General features: G+C 37.1%; 3 protein-coding genes across 6 annotated transcripts in view; 1 reads left to right on the top strand and 2 right to left on the bottom strand.

Annotated features, from left to right (window-relative positions):
• LOC140171167 (rho GTPase-activating protein 22-like) overlaps nucleotides 1-20,268 on the top strand; it is a 96,046-nt gene that overhangs the window by 31,423 nt on the left and 44,355 nt on the right. Inside the window, exon 1 of one of the 4 annotated variants that reach the window (XM_072194358.1) lies at nucleotides 19,435-19,559. The exons of 2 other annotated variants lie outside the window; for them this stretch is intronic. The gene's annotated coding sequence lies outside the window, so the exon portion shown is untranslated. Of the gene's footprint in view, nucleotides 1-19,434; nucleotides 19,560-19,588; nucleotides 19,653-20,268 lie in introns of those variants that run through there. One more of the 4 variants, XM_072194359.1, reaches the window with a different exon arrangement.
• On the bottom strand, nucleotides 2,091-5,975 carry LOC140171168 (uncharacterized). The gene is made up of 3 exons (XM_072194361.1): nucleotides 5,260-5,975; nucleotides 4,079-4,714; nucleotides 2,091-3,350 (listed from the first exon to the last, which is right to left on the bottom strand). The coding sequence occupies exons 1-3, from the start codon at nucleotides 5,965-5,967 to the stop codon at nucleotides 2,787-2,789; spliced, it is 1,908 nt and encodes a 635-aa protein (XP_072050462.1). The 5' UTR covers nucleotides 5,968-5,975; the 3' UTR covers nucleotides 2,091-2,786.
• LOC140171964 (uncharacterized) lies at nucleotides 6,048-15,201 on the bottom strand. Its single transcript, XM_072195312.1, has 3 exons — nucleotides 14,958-15,201; nucleotides 6,677-7,421; nucleotides 6,048-6,077 (listed from the first exon to the last, which is right to left on the bottom strand). Exons 2-3 carry the CDS (start codon nucleotides 7,307-7,309, stop codon nucleotides 6,048-6,050), a joined length of 663 nt encoding a protein of 220 aa, XP_072051413.1. The 5' UTR covers nucleotides 7,310-7,421; nucleotides 14,958-15,201.

Raw genomic sequence — 20,268 nt, 5'->3', positions numbered from 1 at the left:
GGAAATATTAAATTTTCAGTTTCTTATAGGACAGTAAAAACCATTTACAAAGCTGGATTTTGCAGAAAACCCCATTGAAATTGAACAACTACAATGTAGTTTCAAAGATATGAGCAATTGATGAATTTGCAAAACAAAGGGGAATAGGTCCTTTGTTTGGCTATATCTCAGAATCAATATTGCCGAGTTCCGACTGATTTTACTTGATCGCGTCACAATTACAGCGAGCACACACACATGGTAGCATTGAGATACCATTTGTACCTTATCTGAAAGTTTTAAGTGTAAAGTTTTATGTACACAGAACTGGTTTCAAAAATTTTGTAAAAACATGTTAAAAGTTTGTTGTATTTAGATAATATAGTAATACTATGTAGTTTCTGGTTTTAGATGATAGCTTTGAATAATCTTTAATCACATTTAGATTACCACAAGTATGTAAACATGTAGGCCTAACATGTGTGGTAAAATAGGTAGAGGTATGTGTGTGATAAAATAGTAGAGGCATGTAACTAAATGACAGGAAATGCAACAAATGTCATAAAAACTTGCTGATCGTAGATATTATAGTTTCAAAAATAATGTGTGCTAATCAACATAAACAAAGATATCAACTCAAAATGAAATTGCCCTGTGCAACATGTTTATGCTATGGCAAATGTGCCCACCATGTGCAACACTCTATGGCAGAATAGGTGATCTTAAGTTATAAATCAATGGTGCTAATACAAAACTAAGTATTTTACAGAGAAAACAATGAAATAGTTGAAGTACATTAACTACGTGTACCTTATTTGTTCCATTTAAATAAAATAACATTCCGTCTTCTACATATTTTTGTTACATATTTTGTGCCATATGTTATTCATAATGAAATAAAGTTTTATTTTTAACAGACGAAAACAAAATATGGACTTTACATTGTTTTTATTGTTCTGCGTATAGCCCTACCCCTATGTAAAATTATAAAATAATAGTCAGATAAAGCTATTAAAAATTGGAAAACAAAAGGCAGCTATCAATTCATGTACAAATTGGGTTTAAAGAAACAGCTGCCCTATGAAAATTAGCATAATTGAGGTAAAATTACATTCATAGAGTTGGATAAAGCTATTAAATACTGCAGAAAACAAAAGGCAGCTATTAAATCATGTACAAAGTGGGTTGCAAGAAACAGCTGCCTTATGAAAATTAGCATATTGTGTACATCCCACAGAATTAGAGAAGAAGAACCGGGACTCCCTATTATATCGCCACGTAGTACAGCTCCGTAAATCGCGCCGTCAGCTATGGGGAGAAAATTGGGGGGTATTCGTCCATCATCCATGTCGTGCTTGCATGACAAAAAATGCATTGAGTGCATTTCAAGGGAAACCGGCGAATACCCCAAATTTTTGCTCCATGCCTGTATCAAGATGGCGGTCAATTCCCGGTTCTCCTTCTCCAATTCTGTGGTACATCCATAATCATATCAAAGTGATGCACTTGTTGGCTGCTACATTGTACCACATGGGTCTTTTTTCCATAATAGTTATGAATAAATACCAGACTCATTCAAGAGGAGGTTACTTCAAATCATTCCCAAGTCACATGGATAATTGGGTTTACAGAGAACATTCCTAAACCATGTGACTTGGGGGGTGATTTGAAGTGGCCTCCACTTGAGATGAGCTTGGTATTTATTGCTAAACGAGACACATGAAACAGTCGACAAGTGCATCGTTTTGATGGATGTACACCGAGGTAAAATTACATTCAAGAAATGATGTACATTCATATGTAACAGTAAACATAAATAGAAAACAATTTTAGACAAAATTAGCTAGCATTTTTGATGCGAGTGAAATTTTGAGTGTAGCGTAGAGCCGTAGAAGTTTTGCTTTCTACATTCAAGGAGTCAGATAAAGCTATTAAATAATGCAGAAAACAAGCAGCTATTAATTCATGTACAAATTGGGTTAAAAGAAATAGCTGCCTTATGAAAATTAGCATATTTGCAGTGAAATTGCATTCAAGGAGTCAGGTAAATAATGCAGAAAACATAAGGCAGCTATTAATTCATGTACAAATTGGGTTAAAAGAAATAGCTGCCTTATGAAAATTAGCATATTTGCAGTAAAATTACATTCAAGGAGTCGGATAAAGCTATTAAATAATGCAGAAAACAAAAGGCAGCTATTAATTCATGTACAAATTGGGTTAAAAGAAATAGCTGCCTTGTGAAAATAAGCATTTTTGGTGTAAATGATATTCTCTCACTCAGATAAAGCTATAAAATAATGAAGAAAACAAAATTGCAGTTATTGATTCATGTAAGAAACAGCTGCCTTTTGAAAGTTGGCATATTTGAGGTCAAATTACATTTGTGGAGTCTGATATAATGCAGAAAACAAATGGCAAGCTTACTCTTTGTACTAGTTTGGCAAGGGTTCAGTACCAATATGTGACATGATCAAGGGGAATGAGTCGCATGTCGACCCTGGTCGAAAATGAGTTTTACATACATACATTTCTAAAGAGGACGTTTAGAGCTTTCAGAAATTGAAAACCCTATTTTGATACAACTTTTCTTTGCTAAGTTACATCAATTTATCAATCGCTGAAAATAATATAAAACAAAAGAATTTTAACACTTTCTTTGCCAATATCTCAAAATCAATATTAGCGCCATGCGACTCATTTCCCTTGATCGTGTCACATATAGTATTCATTATTAGGCCAATATGTCCATTCAGAATTCATGACAACAGTAGCTCCACTTTGGCTCTTCATAATCATGATAATTGTTATTGGTTGTTGTCATCAATGTCATCATCTGACAGTGAATCTACCACAAAGTGTCCTTGCAGGTTGATAAGTTCATAGATTGTGTTGTAAAAATTCACAAGAGTTTGTTTGTTCTTCTTCTGCACATAATGCCACTCCTCCTCCAGTTCATGTCTTGTGCTGTCACTATTTATGTTGGCGATCATACCATCAACAATTTCTTTGATGTTTTCCTTCGTCTTGTTTGAAATGTCGTCGTACTCTACACGCTCAGATTCTTTGACGAAAATAGGGCGAGGTGGTTCTGTATCAGCCCCATCAACATCACCAAACAACTTGTTCATGTTGAACCTCCGCCTCCTCATACCTATATCTGACATCATCAACAGTTCCTCACACAGTTCTTCACCTGAGACCGATTCAAATTTGGTTGTGTTTGTAACCGTAGGGTTCAGGTAGTCCCTTTGTCTCAGGTGTAACCGCCAAGCATTGATGTCTTCATCCCGTGGCTCATGTGTAGTCCCATCAAGGGCGATATCCTTTGGGTCTTTAAGTCCCATGCGTTTGAAGGTTGATGACCTCAGCTGAAATTTAAAAAAAAACACAAGTAAAGTCACATTAATTTCCTTTATCTCAAACTGTTAAATTGGATTATTCATTTTGATACATCATGTACATGGGAGGTTAGATTTGTCCTAATTTTTCCTCCCACACAAAACAAATAACCAACATCAATAATTATTAATTATACCAGTCATCATGGTCATATTACCAAAAGCATGATAGGTGTGATGTTTTTGTGGTAGCACACTAGCACTCATTTCAGACCAAGTATGTATCTTATTATGTAATGAATGAGGGTACAAATCACAGCACCTGTGAGACCTGTACCATCATTGCAGTGCATTGCCATGCTCAGTAGAAAATGTAGACGGTACACAAAATAAGGTGAGTTTTTTGTATGGCTGGTTTTGCAATGCTTTAAGGATCCCATTTATGTAAGCAAAAGTCTAATCAACCCTTCACATTATTTTTGCGTACATTTCTATGGAGCATGCCCCGATCGGGGGTTAATGACCCCCTAAATTTATAAAATATCAATTTTCACCCTCTATATTGGGACAATGTGCAAGCTCACTATTTTTATCAGTTTCGTATTTGATCTGTTTTATAGAAAGCTTCAGATCTACATTGTACAAGATGGAGATAACTGTACTATGTGCAGAGATTCTGCAAAAATAATATATGATTTACCACATTCTCCCATTGATGTGACACGGGGTAATTTACTGACCCTTTTTGGCCTACATACCTTCTCAAGACTTTCCAAATTTCTGAATATTCTCAGCCACACCTCTTCTGTTGGCACACCGTGTGATACCCATGCCTTACTTTGCTGATTAATTACTTCAGTCTTGAAGTCCAAGTCTTCTCCTCTGGAGGATCCCTTGTCTGAGAAAGACTGGATCCCATCCATAAATGCCTTCACTTCCTGTGGTTGGCCCATACACCTTCCTGCTTCAAGGATTTCAATTTCTGAGTACTTCGGGTGGTTACGACCATGGAAGACTGGTGCATGCATCACCCTGGCTGCATCAACCATTGACGAGTTATTTCTCCTCAGTCCCCCACGCATGTTCATGATGGCCTGCACATATATGGTAACTTGACTAAACATGTATAAATAGTTAGGGTTTTTCACAGTTTGCTCTTTCCATTGCATATAGCCTGCAGCAGTGGGCTCCTCCTTGAGTTTTTTGCAGTGTCTGACATATGGAAGTAGCAGCTCATCAAGTGTTCCCAGGTAGAAGACGCGGATCATCTCCCACGACTTGTGGTTGTCTGAGCAGGCTTTGGCATAGCGTTGAGCGTTCAGGGACTTGAAGGACAGCACATCAGCTAGGTCTTTGCCAAATACCTCCCAATTAAGCTCCATAAATGAGCGTACCTGTAAAAAAAAAGATGCATAAGTTATTGTCTGTGCTGTTTGCTAGATGGCAGCTATTCTAACACTACTTCAAAAGCATGTATGATTAAATGGTTGCTTTTCGTATTTGATCGATTTGGGTAGGGTTGTTCGATTTAAGTCAGGCCAATTTAAATCACATGATTGTTTCTAACAAATATATATTCATAAACAAATTTATATAAATCAACTTTTTTTTTTTTTTGGATAAACTAAGTTAACTTCTTTTTTAAATTGACTGTTTTACTTCATTTCTAATGGTTCTTCAACTTTTGGATACAATTACAATACCTCTATGATGACATATTATCTATTGCTATAAATTCATCTTCAAGATGCAGAATTCAACAGGTTTTTCCCCATGATTTTTGCCCAATTTGTTCTTTGAAATTTTCGCATGTAAAAACATGATTTGAGAGATACCAAGGCGCTTAGTGTGGAAATTCTGGTGTTTTTCCCTTTCTTTCCTTCCCACAGATTTGAAATTAGCTAATCACTGCAGGCATTTTCATTCAAAAAAATCTTACCATGTTCATTTCATAGTGCCCATAACCTATGCGTAGTAATACCCAGCCAAACTCCAGTGTAAGCTCTTGCTGCTCCTGTAACATCCTATCATGTGCCTCAGCAACATGCTTAGCCATTGCTGTCCTTCTGAAGATTGCTGCATTGCACACACTGCACGTGTACGTTTCTTTTAAAATCTTGGTGCACAGAGAGTATGGTAACCCATCGCAAATCACAACTGCCCATTGCCGCTTGCTGGTTGAGTCATACTTCTGTACTTTCAAGTCTTTGCCTATGGCTTGCAGAACAGTAATCATATTAGCATATGAATTTGGGTTGACGAAGACAGGGTCTCGTGCCTTTATCTTGATTGGGTCTTCAGGGTGATGTGATTCAATGTGCTCATATGGGCTTTGAGACTTTGTGGGAACTCTTGTTGTTGCTGTTGAACCAGATGGAAGAAATTCATGCCTGATTATGCCGACTTTCTTTTTTTTGAAGGTAACAGGAGAAGAGTCTGCAGGACGCTTGCTAATCCTCAGAATTACATTGTCGCAACCAGCCTGTTTGCACTTTTGTTTTCGGCGTGAATATTCTTTCCCACACACAGGGCATGTCTTCCCAAATTCTTGGTCATGCTTATTACTGGCCATCTGTTCATCAATGTGGTCCTTCTCAGCATCACCATCACCAACAATCTTCTGCAGCCTGGCGTCAATACTTCTCATTAGCTCTGCATCATGAATCTGAAACATCAAATTGCCAATACATTTTTAAGTGTAAATCTTATTCATTATCTTCAATGCATTCATGCTACAATATATGGACGTTGCTTTGGCTGAATTATACCAAATTTTGAGAAGCATATGTGTTTAACGATGCATCAAATTTTGAAGCACGAATAAAAAAGACAATTTGAAGTAATAATGCCCACTCCACTTAACATGCTTTTCAGAGACTGCAAATGCTGCGCATGCCCTTCACAATCACTGATATTTGCACTGGGCTGCCGATGTCATCATTAAGATCATGGTCATCAGGATTGTTAACCTCAAATAAACTTGATATTTGCATGAGCATACATGTAGTACCATATTCATTCCATTAACCGCCCATGCCCATATACATGTAAGCACTCACCCAGTGACTTTACAATTTAGAAGCAAACTGATTAGTTTAATTAATCACCCATGCAAATTTGAATCATGGTCTGAAACATACTGACACACTGATGATGATAGATGTTGTTGGCGTACATGTAAGAAATAAGCGTCCATACAAAATGATTTCATTAAGTGCTCTGGGCAGTTAATGGAATGAATCTGATACACTAAACTGTGCAATGTGTATACAATCATGCAACAGATATTGTTGCTTATTTTAAATACATCTACATGTAGGATATCCCAGTTGAGGCCAAACATGGACAATACATACCTGTTTTACTTGTGTATAGAAGGATGAGGTTTCATTCTTGACAACATCTGGAAGCTTGGTCAGATGATCCCAGATCCTCGGCACAAGGTCCTCCCTCTCTTGCAGTACTCCCTTCTTATCCACATCTGCCAAGGAAACCGCTGTGATGATTGACATCTTCGCTTTGTTCTCGGTCCGAGAATGGTAGGACTTGCCAATAACTTGGTCGTTGTCGAAGGCCACAGCGACATCACCCTCTACTTCAGGTTGAGGTACATCTGCTTGTGCATTCAGCCACTGCCGTACACTCTCATAACCACCACTACCTCCAACACCATTGATATTTGTGGCAATCTTGCTGTTGGTGACTGAATAGGATACAACGTTCTCGCTGAAACCCAGGGGTAATATCACATGACTTGGGTTCCTCAGGTAATAAATACCCTCAATAGCTTTCGCTATACAGTATTCTTTGCGGGTGCTGTTGACTGTTCCGGCAATTCCTTGAAGGAATGATGTTAATGCCGTGTTTCTGTACGAAATCCAACTGTTTAAGTCAATTTTAGTCAAACCCTCCAGGTCCTTGTAAGATTGACCTAGAGTATCTAAATCATTACTTATTGGTTGCTGCAGAATATGGCCGATGTCTCCCATCACCTTGGTAAACTGGGATGTGCTAAGGTTGGTTAGGTCATCAATTAACCGCCTGCATATATCATCTTCATCTGAGGGTTCTGCACCAACTTCGCGTTAACAACTGGAGTTTCTGTAAAGGTGAATATGGGGTAAAGAATGATTAATTATAAAGAATTTCTCTACCATGTTTCTTGATATAATTTTACATCTAATTTCTAAACAGCAGCTGTTTACAACCCACTTTGTACATGAGATAATAGCTGCCTTTTGAGGGAGCCATGTCGAGAGATCTTAAGACGGACAGCGTACCCTGAGTGTACCTGCTGATGATAAATATGACATCAAAAAATACTTAGTTGTTTCTTACAACCGCCTTTCAGTTCTGAGTTCACTCATACTCACCATCCTCTATGCACAGTTGCGCTTTAGAAAGTCAATCGGTACATGTTGAAATCAGCACAATTCAGAGATACACCTTTTTGCTTTGAAATTAAATTATCGGTCAAATAAAAAATAATAATTTGATTTATCTCAGTAATATGATCAGATAAAAACATGGTGCTTGGATATAAGCTTTAAAATTATGTACCGGTATGAAATTAAACATTTTTTAGTGTAAGATTTGTTATTTTTATACAGCGAACCCTATTCAAGCGCACCTGATGACAAGGGCTGATGCAGCCAGCTGTGACATGTAGGGAGTGTTTTATACATCCAAGATTTGAAAATACACACCCAGTTTTTGCCCACATGGCCTACACTCTGTACAAAAAATTACACACCCAGGCTTTTAAATTTACACCTTCAAACCCTAACTATGACATGGCCTGATCAATGACAATGAATTTGAAATACAAAAAAAAAGCTATACGGCAGCTGTTTCTTTCAACCTCTTTTGTACATGAACATGATGAATAAATAGTAATCTAAAATTGTTTTCTGATTAAACTAATCTGACTTGTTGGCAAGGGCCAAAAGAGTATTTTACACACCTAAATTTGTAACACACCCAGTTTTTGCCCACATGGCCTATACTTTGTACACAAATCTTAAATTTACACACCCAGTGTTTTGAATTTATACACCCAAACCTTCAAATCCTGCCTAAAGAGCCTGCTTGGTGGATATAATTTAACATCAAAAGTGCCAATTTTCACAAGGCAGCTATTTATTTCAACCCACTTTGTACATGTACATGATGTAGGCCTACATCAATTCATATGTACATTGTGTAGCTGTCAATATAAGCTTTATCTGACTCAGTGACTATATATTTTAAATAAAAAACTGGTAATTTTCATGAGGCAGATCTGTTTCTTTCAACCCACTTTGTACGTGACTAATAATAGCTGCCATGTTTTCTGCATTGTTTGATTCTGTGATTTCTGTCAATATATTACCCCGTTTAAATTGGGCAAAAGTTGTATGTCAACTGAAGCTGTATTTTTAATTTACAATTACAATAGCAGATTAATTGTTTGATGAGTGTTTGATGAGTGAATTTGATTCCAAAATTTGCATTAAAAATGTACAACCTCCTTTGTTTTTGTACACAAATTAAAGGAGGATTTTGTGAATCCTAGCATCCTCTTTTTATTGGTACTGGGTTATACAACCAACCATGATGTGTCAGATTCCTTAGGGCTCAAGCTTATTTGATGCAGGATGATCTCCTGAGCATTTTGACACCTTTTTCACTGAAATCGGCCAAAAATTGAGAAGGTGCCGGCCAAAAAAACTTATTCGGACGGGGGGGTCTGAGGGGGGGGGTCTGAAAATTGTCATTTTGCATCAAAAATGTTATTCTATGCCTTATTCTATTGATATTGGTGTTGTTTTATATGTTATTGGTGCCAAGGAATCCATTTTTGAAAGTTGCATAAGATTCAGGGCATCCGTATTCTTGGAAACTACCGTTTTATGTCAAAATTAGGGTATGAGGGCGCTTTGCTCTTAGCACGCGCAAACTCTTTCTACTGTAGTATTTAGTGTCGTAACTATGAAGATAATCATTAATGGCACCTGCTCAAGAAATTTGAACTTTTTACCTGATACGGTTTGACTTTAACACCCATTTGAACATTTCATGGAACGCTGTCATTGAAATGTACAGGGGTCAATGCACTTTCATACCGTGTACATTTCAATGGAGGGCTTCATGAAATTACAAAAAACGGTGCCAGGGTCAAACGAAAAAAAGCTTAACGCCCAAATTTCTTGTGGAGGTTCCACCTATGATTATCTTTATAATTATGTCAACAAAAATTTCAATTGGAAGAGCGAATTGAATTTAAGGCAAAGCGCCTCATACCCTAATTTTGACATAAAATGGCGTTTCAAGAACATGGATGCTCCAAATTTTATACAACTTTAAAAAATGGATTCTTTGGCACCAATTACATATAAAACAACACCAATATCAATAGAATGAGGCATAGAATAATATTTTTGATGAAAATGACAATTTTCAGACCCCCTCAGACCCCCTGTCCGAATAAGTTTTTGGCGGCACCTTCTCATTTTTTGGCCGATTTCAGTAAAAAAGGTATCAAAATGCTCAGGAGATCATCCTGCATCAAATAAGCTTGAGCCCTAAGGAATCTGACACATCACCCTTTTTTACCCTCTATAACCGACCCTAAGAATAATATTTTTGATGAAAATGACAATTTTCAGACCCCCTGTCGGAATAAGTTTTTTGGCGGCACTTTCATTATAAGGTGTCAAAATGCTAAGGAGATCATCTTGCATCAAATAAGCTTGAGCCCTAAGGAATCTGACACATCACCCTTTTTTACCCCTCTATAACCGACCCCTATTTTATGACATTTTCAGTAGATATTCACGAAAAAGCTTATTCCCAAAATTTCAGTTGCTTCTGATTTTGCGTTTGCGAGTTATGCATGATTAGGTGTATTACACTGCTCTATAGGCCACTGTTGTAATTTCGTTCTGGTATGCCAGAACGAAATTCAATTGACGATATTTTTGATAAACAAATTAATCTGCAAGAAATTTTTGGTACATAAACATTATGTATAGGTTTCCAGTGGTATAAAAATCTCATTTTTTTTAAAAACAAGAAGTATTTCCATTGAAATCCAGTCCAAAAAAGACATTTTTTTTACCATAAAATGATCAAGCATTTGTCAATACTACTAGCCTAAGTTTCAAAATGAAGGAAAATCAGCAAAGAGTCCATGAAAATAATAATTATAAAAAAAAAAACATCGACCTACTGACCCTCCAAATTTTTGTCTCAGAAGGGCACTGGGCAACCAAACAATTCTTTTTTTTGGCCTAATGACATGAAAAATACTAATTTTCATAAGGCAGCTATTTCTTTAAACCCAATTTGTACATGATTTAATAGCTGCCTTTTGTTTTTTGTATTTAAAATAGCTTCAACTGACTCCTTGAATGTAATTTGATGTTAATTTTTACAAGGCAGCTGTTTCTTTAATCCCCTTTTGTACACAAATAAATAGCTGCCTTTTGTTTTTGCATTATTTAATAGCTTTATCTGATTTTAAATGATTTAATAATTTTACACCAAGCCTGATACATTTGTATTTGTGTTGTTTTTTATAAGGCAGCTTTCCAGGAGAGCTTTTACCGTACCAGTACTGTAGAATGTAACGAGAGAATGGTCAACTCAGGAGAGCTATAAAAGTAAAAATCACTCGGATATCAGACTCCTCAAATCGCACTCCGTGTTACAAGTTGTGGTGATAGGAATCTCAAAATATGAAGCACAAGAGATTACAAAGACAGGATAATATTAATAGGCCTAGGGGCGTTTATTTAACTAAATACGGTACCTATTAAATTTTAACGGAATTGTCGGGCTACAAATGACCTCTAATAAATGCCACCCATTTGGAAAATGCAACGCCCCCAGGGACGTTTATTTGAGGAAATACGGTACCTACATGACCTACTCCCCATTTCAGAAAAATACAGCACCAATTTTTTTTTTTTTTTAATATTATCAAGTTCAGCCGAATGAAACATAGCTCAATCCTAATCATTCATTTAGTCCTACTTAAGATGGAATAAAAGAAAAAGTTCACTAACTACTAATTTCTTGAAAAAAAAGAGTCAAAAACATGCATTTTCGACAAGTTTTCTGACAATCGAGTCACAAAAATCAGACTTGGAACAAGTCTTAAGCATTCAAAATATATGTATATATATATGACGAAATTTTGCTCTAATTTTCACTTTTTTGTGTTTTTTAATTTTAAAATGGTTTAAATACGAAAGAAACATGTCTTTTCCAAAAATTAGAATGCATAAACTGAAATTAGTCTTAGTACAAGTCTTTGGGCTTGATTGTCACAGCATGAAAAACACCCCAAAAAACGCATGTTTTTGGCCCTTATCTTCCAAAATTGGCCAAATATTAAAAGGTGTCCCATGATTAAGGCCAAGTAAAATAAAAAACATGTTTCACGTCCGGGTTTTTGAAAAAAGGAGGAAGAGGGGGCTTTTTATTTTTTATTGCAAAATCGGTGTAAATACCCATAATTAGAGCTGTTTTAGCATATACAATAATGCCTGGAAAAAGGAGGAGGCCTCTTTTTATTTGTTGTTCTGAGAGATAGGCCCCTCTAACTATCACAAAATCTTATAAAAGTGTTTGAAAAGTTATAACTGAATTTCAAAAAATAAAAATAAAAATGAAGAAACCTCAAAAAAGGAAGCGGGAGGGGACGTGAAACATGTTTTATTTTTTATTTGGCCTAATGTATTGTGCAAAAAATCGCTCGCCCCCTGTCGATTTAGAAAATAAAATTTTGCAACATGCACAAAATGGGCTAAATTCCCTTACCAAACATGAATGCCTATTTGGCATTCTGTAGCTATTCGCCAAGCCCTCGAGTGCTAAGGATAGAGGTACTAGGTGGTCACTAGCACTCAGTAGCTAATGAATGCCTATCGAGCTGGTTCACAGGCATTCCGAATGCCTTACAAGAATGCTACCGAATGCCTATTTACTCATTAAGCCCTCAATAAAGCTCAATACTATTAACTTAGGCATTCCTAAGCATTCATAACTTAGGCATTCCAAGTGGTTCTAGGATTAGGCGGTTTGCTATAGGCACTCGGTGGCATTCGGATAAGTCATAGGCATTCCACTGAAAAAATTTCTAAGTATTAGGCATTCGGTTAAATTTTTTTAAAGTAATAGGCATTCCACTGAAAAATTTCTAAGTATTAGGCATTCGGTTTAAAAATTTCTAAGTAATAGGCATTCTGTTCAATTAGGCATTCTGCCATAGCCTTGACTAGCATTCCTTAGTGGTTGACCCAAGGGTCAAACAGGTGCATGATGGGAATATATTTCTAACTGCCATTTTTGAACTGGTGTGAATGCAGAGATGATGGAATCTTTATCCTTTCATGTTTCCAGCTTTATTATAGACCTTATTTTTCCACTTTTTACATTTGGGATGTTACATGACAATGCATATTATGTGGACAACATCATATACATGTATACATGTGATCCATGTAGTTATCTTTGTGTGCAATAATATGCCACAATATGGATGGTGTATGTATAAAAGGTAAGCTTAAATATGACTAGATGTAATGTAGGCAGTTTCTTGAAATATGGAAGGAGAGGCTAGCTAGTATGTATATTGGGGCATTATTATTATTAATAATAATAGTGTACATTTATACCACGCACAAATATCCACTAAAAAGCACTCATATGGTGCAAGAAGAGCTCAAGCAAAGCATGAAACCTCAAACAATGAAACCAAACAACAGTGACAAATTACCGGTACATCATTATGTAGCTATAATTATTTTGTGTACGTACACTGATCCCAGAAATCAGGCTGTATTTGCAAATGAACTTCAACCTGATTTCAACCTCTGCATCCAGGCTCTGCATTGAATGTTGGTTGAAATCAGGTTGAAATTTCAACCTTGTATCAACGTTGAAATTTCAACATGATATCAACTAACCTTTAGGTTGAAGGGTTGAAATCAGGTTAGGTTGAAACTTCGATGTTGTTTCAGTATGATACAACGTCGAAATCCTAACCTGTGCAGACTAGGATATATGTTACTCAATTTATCAGTTATGAATTTGATGCAATTTAGTGGATCTTGCTGATGCCCATGGCTCCGGGACATGGCTATATACTTGCTGATATATTCAAGTTCAATTTGTGCATATTCTTAATCCTTACTCTCATAGAATTCCTACAGCAACCCTATAAGATTCAAGTTCAAGTGCTATTTTTGAAGAAAAAAATACGGAAATCATATGGAAAAGTATACTGTTACATCTTTGCGTTCACTCAATTGATGTGAATACTGAATTTTAAGCTGAATTTGCAATTAAAATGCCTCTGCCTCTGTCACAATGGATAAAAAATGGGAGTATATTATGGGCTTACCATTTGCGATTTTCTGCAGTGCATTCCTATTCCTCACTTTTGTAGAATTGCTATAGCTATATTATTATTTATATCGTGGTTCAAGTGCTATTATACAGGTGGTTGGAATACCTATAAGCGGTTGGAATGCATATATAGGCGGTTGGAATGCCTATAGGCGGTTGGAATGCTTCCTAGGCAATTGGAAATTTCTTTGGCGGTTGGAGTGCTTCATAGGTGGTTGGAATGCCACTAAGTGGTTCGAGGGCCTAGCTCATTTACATATTTCGCCTCTGAGGAGGGCTTATGAACCGCTTACGAACCACTTATAGCGGTTGAGGGCTTAATAAGTGGTTCGAGTGCTAACCTGTAGGCGGTTGGAATGCTTCTGAAGCGGTTGGTATGCTTCCTAGCGGTTGAATGCTTCCTAGGCGGTTGAATGCTTCCCAAGCGGTTCGAATGCTTCCCAAGCGGTTGAATGCTTCCTAGGTGGTTTAAATGCTAGGTGGTTTGAATGCCTCCTTAGTGGTTCAATGCCTCCCTAGTGGTTCGAAAGTGCTTAGCTCATTTACATATTTCGCCTCTGAGGAGGGCTTTTGAACCGCTTATGAACCACTATAAGCGGTTGAGGGCTTAGAAACAGGCGGTTGAGTGCTAACAACCGCCTATTAGCTCAATGTTATAGTATTGGAGGCATTCACCATTTAGGCATTCATTAGCGGTTCTTTACCATTCAATGGAATGCCTAGTGAGTGCTTAGAGAATGCTAGTTTTTTAGGTAAGGGTTATAAACACAAATTTTGCATGCAAATGTAGGCAAAATTCTACATGCACAGAACCAAAGTTAAATGCAATTGAATAAATTTAATTTTTATTGCGTTCGAGCTGTGCGCCAAGCGTACACAGTCACAGAATAAATAAAAAATTACGCTGATTGATTGGTTGATCAACGCACTTGACAACAAGCCGGTGACCCATTGGTCTTTGGCGCAGTACGTAGCCGTAGTAGCTAGTAGGCGACCTTGTCACTTCTACGCGATCGCAATTCACCAGCGCGTAGACGGACCAAAAGAAGTCAAAATTAACTTGCATGTTGCCATGTAAAACCCCTCTAATTCTAAATCGAGCCCCCCTTCTTCAGTCAGTTGTTGTGAAAGTTTAATTTGATAAATGAGCAATTTTAACCAGTTAAACTTAAATACTAGCTCCGGTGTAAAGTTAAAGTCAGGATCGCTTGACCAAGCTTGCCTTCCATGCTTCTGACCTACCTGTACTAGCAGCTGATGGCGACCGAGTCACACCCCCTTCATCATGTTCATCTTCACGATCATCATGATCCAAATCTTGATCTACCAATGACAAAGCTGAGCTCACTCCTGATCCATCGCAGTCATCGACACTAGACAGTCTGTCGCAGCATTCTTTACAAATACTCTGGGTACTCCTGTATTGTCTTTTATTACCTATGTTAAAAAACCTCTGCCTTACTTCCGAACTGATCTTTCCAAGACGTTTTAGATTTACGTTGTTGTGGCCCCATTCGTCATGTTTGTTATTAGAACACTAACGTTTACCTACATTAGACATCGAAACGCTCAACAAGCACAACAAAGGCGATGACTGTGTGAAGACTATATCTAAGTGTGCATGTACATGTACGTTTTGGCGAAAATCGGTCTAAAAAAGGCAAAAATTTGGGTTAAACCTCACTGCAAAAAATTAAAAGCTCACGGCAGAATCGAAGAAAAAGCATGTGTCCTTCCGGTTGTAAACACACAATCGCATCCCCATATTGAATAAAGTCTCCGCAAAGTTCAGAAAATGAGTGAAATTTCCCTATAGATATGACACGTACTGCGGCCAAATTGGTCAAGCTGGGAGATTCCACGTTTGTTGATAGAAAGACAGCCTAGGCTAATAGAAATTGGCACTTCATTCGTGGTGGATAATAATACTAAAGTTTAAAACATGTAGGCCTAGCCTATGTCCGGCACTTATAGTCAAATGCAGCAAACCTTTGACGAGCGCGACTACCGTGATGTTGCAAATTCGGAGCAAACAACGCGTACGGCGCAGAGTTCATTCATAAATTTTCACTTGGCAACAGCAGATCGCCTCAGCAGCCAATCAGAGACAGTGCGTCCAACGCAGTAAATACGCAAATAAACTACGTACCCGGTACTCGTCAAAGGTTTACTGCATTTGACTATAGGCAGGGTGATTCTTTGTTGGATTATTTTATTTGATCCTATTTGTGACCTCTTCTCATAATTTATTACTTTCCTTTTCTCACAAGTAAAGTCTGAAACATCGAGTCGTAGTACCGTCCATGCGAACTTGGATGCCCGGCTTAAGCTTTTAAGCTTACATCCAAGCCGGGCATCCAAGTTCGCATCTAAGTAGAAAACTTGGACTTGAAGTATATCCCGGGACTATATCTGCCTCTGTATTTTGCAAACTAAAACAAGAATAGGGCCTACTCTATTAAATAAATACGAAAATGAGAGTAGGCCTATGACTGAATTAATTTAGATGCCAAGACACTGAAACTGATGTCGTAAAAAGTCACACCGGCGCTTGCACAAAGTTATGAATGAATCGTGCCGCATACATGCGCATACAATGGTTTATACTCATCACATGTATATCGCCATGGTCGGGCACGTATGTAGGGCTATTTGCATGCTTGTCATGGGTCGACCTGGCTAAAAATCCTGGCGCTTATGGGCCGAATGTGGCAACCCAAAATTTACGGTCGACCTGGGAGAAACCGATTCACGATAACTTAGGTGGTCTATCGTGTGCGATACGCTATTTTTGGTCGACCTGGGATTTTTTTCTCCCAGCTTGACCCAAAACGCCGTACTGCGCATCTCTTCATGAGCAGCGATGAGAGTATCTGGATCGACTCGCGCAGTGTCTTATGGGTAACATTACCTGATTCGGTTCGTCTGTACCGTATCAGGTACTGTACCTGATCTGGTAATTTGCCCGGACTGATCTATAAGTAGTAAATCAAGAGGTACTAGGGGGTTACTAGCTCACATAGTGATATCATTGTTTTTAGATTGATCATTGCATTAGTTGCTCAGACCATTATTTTATGATAAAATAATTAGCAACCACTTTACCAAACCAATAATGGTCAGGTGATCAAACTGTACAATCAAAGGAATACAATAAATAATCTTTGAAATGTCTTTGCAAAGAAACACAGACAATTAGATTTAAACTCAAAATATTGTGCTGTGTAATTTTTTTTTTTTACCTTTTCAATCGCAGAACTTTCCATCCTAATTGAATTACTGTTGAGTGTTAGGGAAATTAGAGCATATCCCCATAAATCGAAAGTGTTAGAGATTCTTAGGAGATGCGCTGGTTTAGCCTAAACTAAATTTTAGCACCTTGATCTAAATGCCCTAGGTGTAGGGAATGGTCATTGACTTTATGCAGTTCTGGATATGTCCCTAGCACACTAGTGGTCCCAGGTTATGTCCCTAACACACTTTATGTCCTAGCACACTGATGAAACTTGAAACTTATTTATGTCGTTAATTCCTTGCATTTATCCAAATTCAAAACACCAACAATATTGAAAACTTTATAGCCCAACCTGAAGACCTGGACAGAGTCAGGGTATCATGACCAATTTTATTATCATGATTATTGCCAACTTGGGTCTGAATGGATCGGATGGTGTTACGTTTAGTCTCCGGACATCAACAGAATACTACTTCTAGTGAAAATTGACACTTATATATATTTTTTCATAAAATGAAATTGACAAGCACTGGCACAAATCCCAGATAAGCAAGTATCAAGGAATGGCCACTGGCATGGACATCAAACCATTAGTGTCCTGTGGGGCATATCCAGAACTCAAATAGTTCATCTAACTCTGGCTCAGTGCCACCTGGTAGTACCTTCTAAGATAGCCCAGTGTAGAGCTTGATATTTGAGAGCATCATGATATAAGAATCTGAGCCAGTTCTTGACCCATCTGGTAAGGGTAGTAGTTGAGGCTGTAAAATATCTTGATTTTTTCTTCAAATCTTGATATTTCTTGTGTTAATTGTAGCACATTGGGTGAGTAACAATGTGTTAGTTTTTGTTGTCTTTTGGCGGGATTATACGGTTGTGACTGGTTCAAGATTATATTGCTAAATAATAAATTCCTATGGGTTTTGTGTTTCTTTTGGTTTACAGTGTTAATGTTGCTTACAAGTTTTTTATCTTTAGCATAGGCCTACATTGTAGTTTTACAACCAAAATCACAATCAGATTTGCAGCTGATGCTTCTATACCATTGTTAATGCCTACAATGTTATGTTGAGCCCCTCAGCTTTGTGGAATATGGGACTGTTATTTTATATTCTGCTCTGACAAAGTACAATAATGTGACATTTTTTATCAGGACTTGGTTTGTAAAATTCTTGCCCAAAATGGAAGTCCTTTTGTTAATGTACTTATATATGAACAAAGGTAACCAAGAAAAGATATTGAGTGAGGCCAGAATTGAAAAGGAGGTCACTAATCTTAGAAAGAATTGAAGGATATATGGCGCTGCATATGAAAAGGAAAGGAAATTTAAAAGCATCACTGCAAATTTAAAAACCCAAGATTTGTTACACCCTGTATATATACAGGGTGTAACAAAAAGATTATACAATTTTGAAAATAGTATAAGACAAGCATGTCACTCAGTGATTGTGTTGAGTTTAGATCTCTGATGGTGAAAACTGGGTTTAATGTATTCAGTCGGGGTATACAATACACACAAACAATTATCATATTTTATCAGTGGGAGCTGGTAGCCTAATGGATAGGTTGTGGGTTCGATTCCCATGCCGGCACATTCCTTTGGTTTTTTTTTAAGTTGGGTTGTGTGCCGGATTTGTGTTTATTGGTTGTCTTGTTTAATTGTAACACTTTGGGTTCTTTCTTATTAAATATATTCAGTTTCCTCTTGTAGCGAGCAATCGTTCCCCATTGTGTTTATTTGTTCTTTTGCAGGATGCGTATCCCCATTACCTAAGTTTTACTTATATTATACTGGGGAAACGATTAAGCATCGGTAATAATCTCCTTCACTTGTGTACTTGCGTAATATTTGTTTTGCGTGTATTGTATACCTCGACTGCTTACATTAGACCCAGTTTTCACCACCGTTTCTCAGAGGGAGCTGGAAGCCTTATATGGATAGAGTGTCCATCTAGAGATCGGAAGGTCATGGGTTCGATTCCCATGCTGGCATTTGTGTTTATTTGTTGTCTTGTTTTTATTGTAACACTTTGGGTTGGTTCTTTCTTGCTTTTGAGATGAGTAGTTTTAAACAATGGGGCATTTGAAGTGGTATTTTGATCATATACCATTTAATTTTTTAATTTTAAATGTTTCTGAGGCAAACCTCTTTTTTTGTCCTTATTAGGAGTTTTTTTTCTGAACTCAGTAAATCCCTGTATAATGGCAGTATTATCTCATTGTTTTCTTTTATAGACTTAAGTTATGAATATGAATTTATATTTTATCTTTGTTAAACTTCCTGATTGTTCAACCCTTGCAATCAATACTTGGTCATGTGATATTTACCACAATCGTAAGTCAAGTCAAGGTCTTAGGACAGTAACTATAGTTCTTGAATACAAACTATACAACAGGAAGTAAGGCGATTTTCAGGAACTAATTGTGGTATATATACACTAAAGGTCATGTTAAGATTCCATTATACTGGTAGAAAGAAATGTCAAACAAACGGCATTCCTTGTATTTGAGTTTATTTTGAAACCGTTCTGCTTTCAAGTTCTCTGTTTGGATAAATATAGTATATGCAGTGAAGCATAACCATGGATATTACAAGTTGACTAAATTTGGTAAGTCAGGGTATTCAGTATAGTATTGAATTTGTGTTCCATTGACGTAGACGTCTACATTGTGAACTGCATAAGCATGGTCTGGTGATTAAGGTAAATGGCAGTGTAAAAGGTTCTAAATTGGTAAATTAACATTCCTAAACATGATGGTAAATTAACAGCAGACTAATTTAATATTGATTGAGAATATGATCTCAGAGCAGCTGATCGCAAGTAAATATGCAACTTTTTTGTACAAAATGATTTTGGGTATCGGCCAAACTAAAGCTAAGAAAGTACAGTTTTAGAAGAGAGGAAGCAGGCATAGTACCATTACATGTGGAATTAAACACCGGAAAATGAAATGTTAAAGGTTGTCACTCAAAATAATTTGTTGAATGTTACTAATTGGAATTCAGAGAAAGCCAATATGTGATCAAAGCAAACAGCATGAGTCATTGTGTCAAGTTATGAAGTAAAACTAATTTTTACTTTTCATTCAACACTCCTGCTCACTGGTTGGAGGGAACCATGACCTAGCTGTGGTTGCACTCAGATATTGAGACAAATAAAGCTGACACACAAGGTGAATGGTATGGGTTCTATAAAGGAAAGCCAAATGCTTGAAATAAGGGATGTCACTTCTGCCCATGTGCTTGGTTTTTCTCAGGAGTGGAAAATGGCCAAAACTTTTGTTTTTGATATTTTATCCTGCCACCCTAATTGCTTT

Source organism: Amphiura filiformis, chromosome 15, assembly GCF_039555335.1.
Source record: "Amphiura filiformis chromosome 15, Afil_fr2py, whole genome shotgun sequence".
In the NCBI taxonomy this organism is placed as follows: domain Eukaryota; kingdom Metazoa; phylum Echinodermata; class Ophiuroidea; order Amphilepidida; family Amphiuridae; genus Amphiura; species Amphiura filiformis.
Note: the sequence above shows the minus strand (reverse complement) of the source record. Positions and strands in the feature narration are given on the sequence as shown.

What these genes read in the sequence shown, in the direction of transcription:
- LOC140171168 (XM_072194361.1), bottom strand. Translation starts at nt 5,967, where the DNA reads ATGAGAAGTATTGACGCCAGGCTGCAGAAGATTGTTGGTGATGGTGAT. An exon ending in GGCACTATGAAATGAACATG is followed by an intron (nt 4,715 to 5,259) that starts GTAAGATTTTTT and finishes TTTTTTTTACAG; the next exon opens with GTACGCTCATTTATGGAGCT. An exon ending in ATTTGGAAAGTCTTGAGAAG is followed by an intron (nt 3,351 to 4,078) that starts GTATGTAGGCCA and finishes TTTAAATTTCAG; the next exon opens with CTGAGGTCATCAACCTTCAA.
- LOC140171964 (XM_072195312.1), bottom strand. Translation starts at nt 7,309, where the DNA reads ATGGGAGACATCGGCCATATTCTGCAGCAACCAATAAGTAATGATTTA. An exon ending in TCTATACACAAGTAAAACAG is followed by an intron (nt 6,078 to 6,676) that starts GTATGTATTGTC and finishes GGTATAATTCAG; the next exon opens with CCAAAGCAACGTCCATATAT.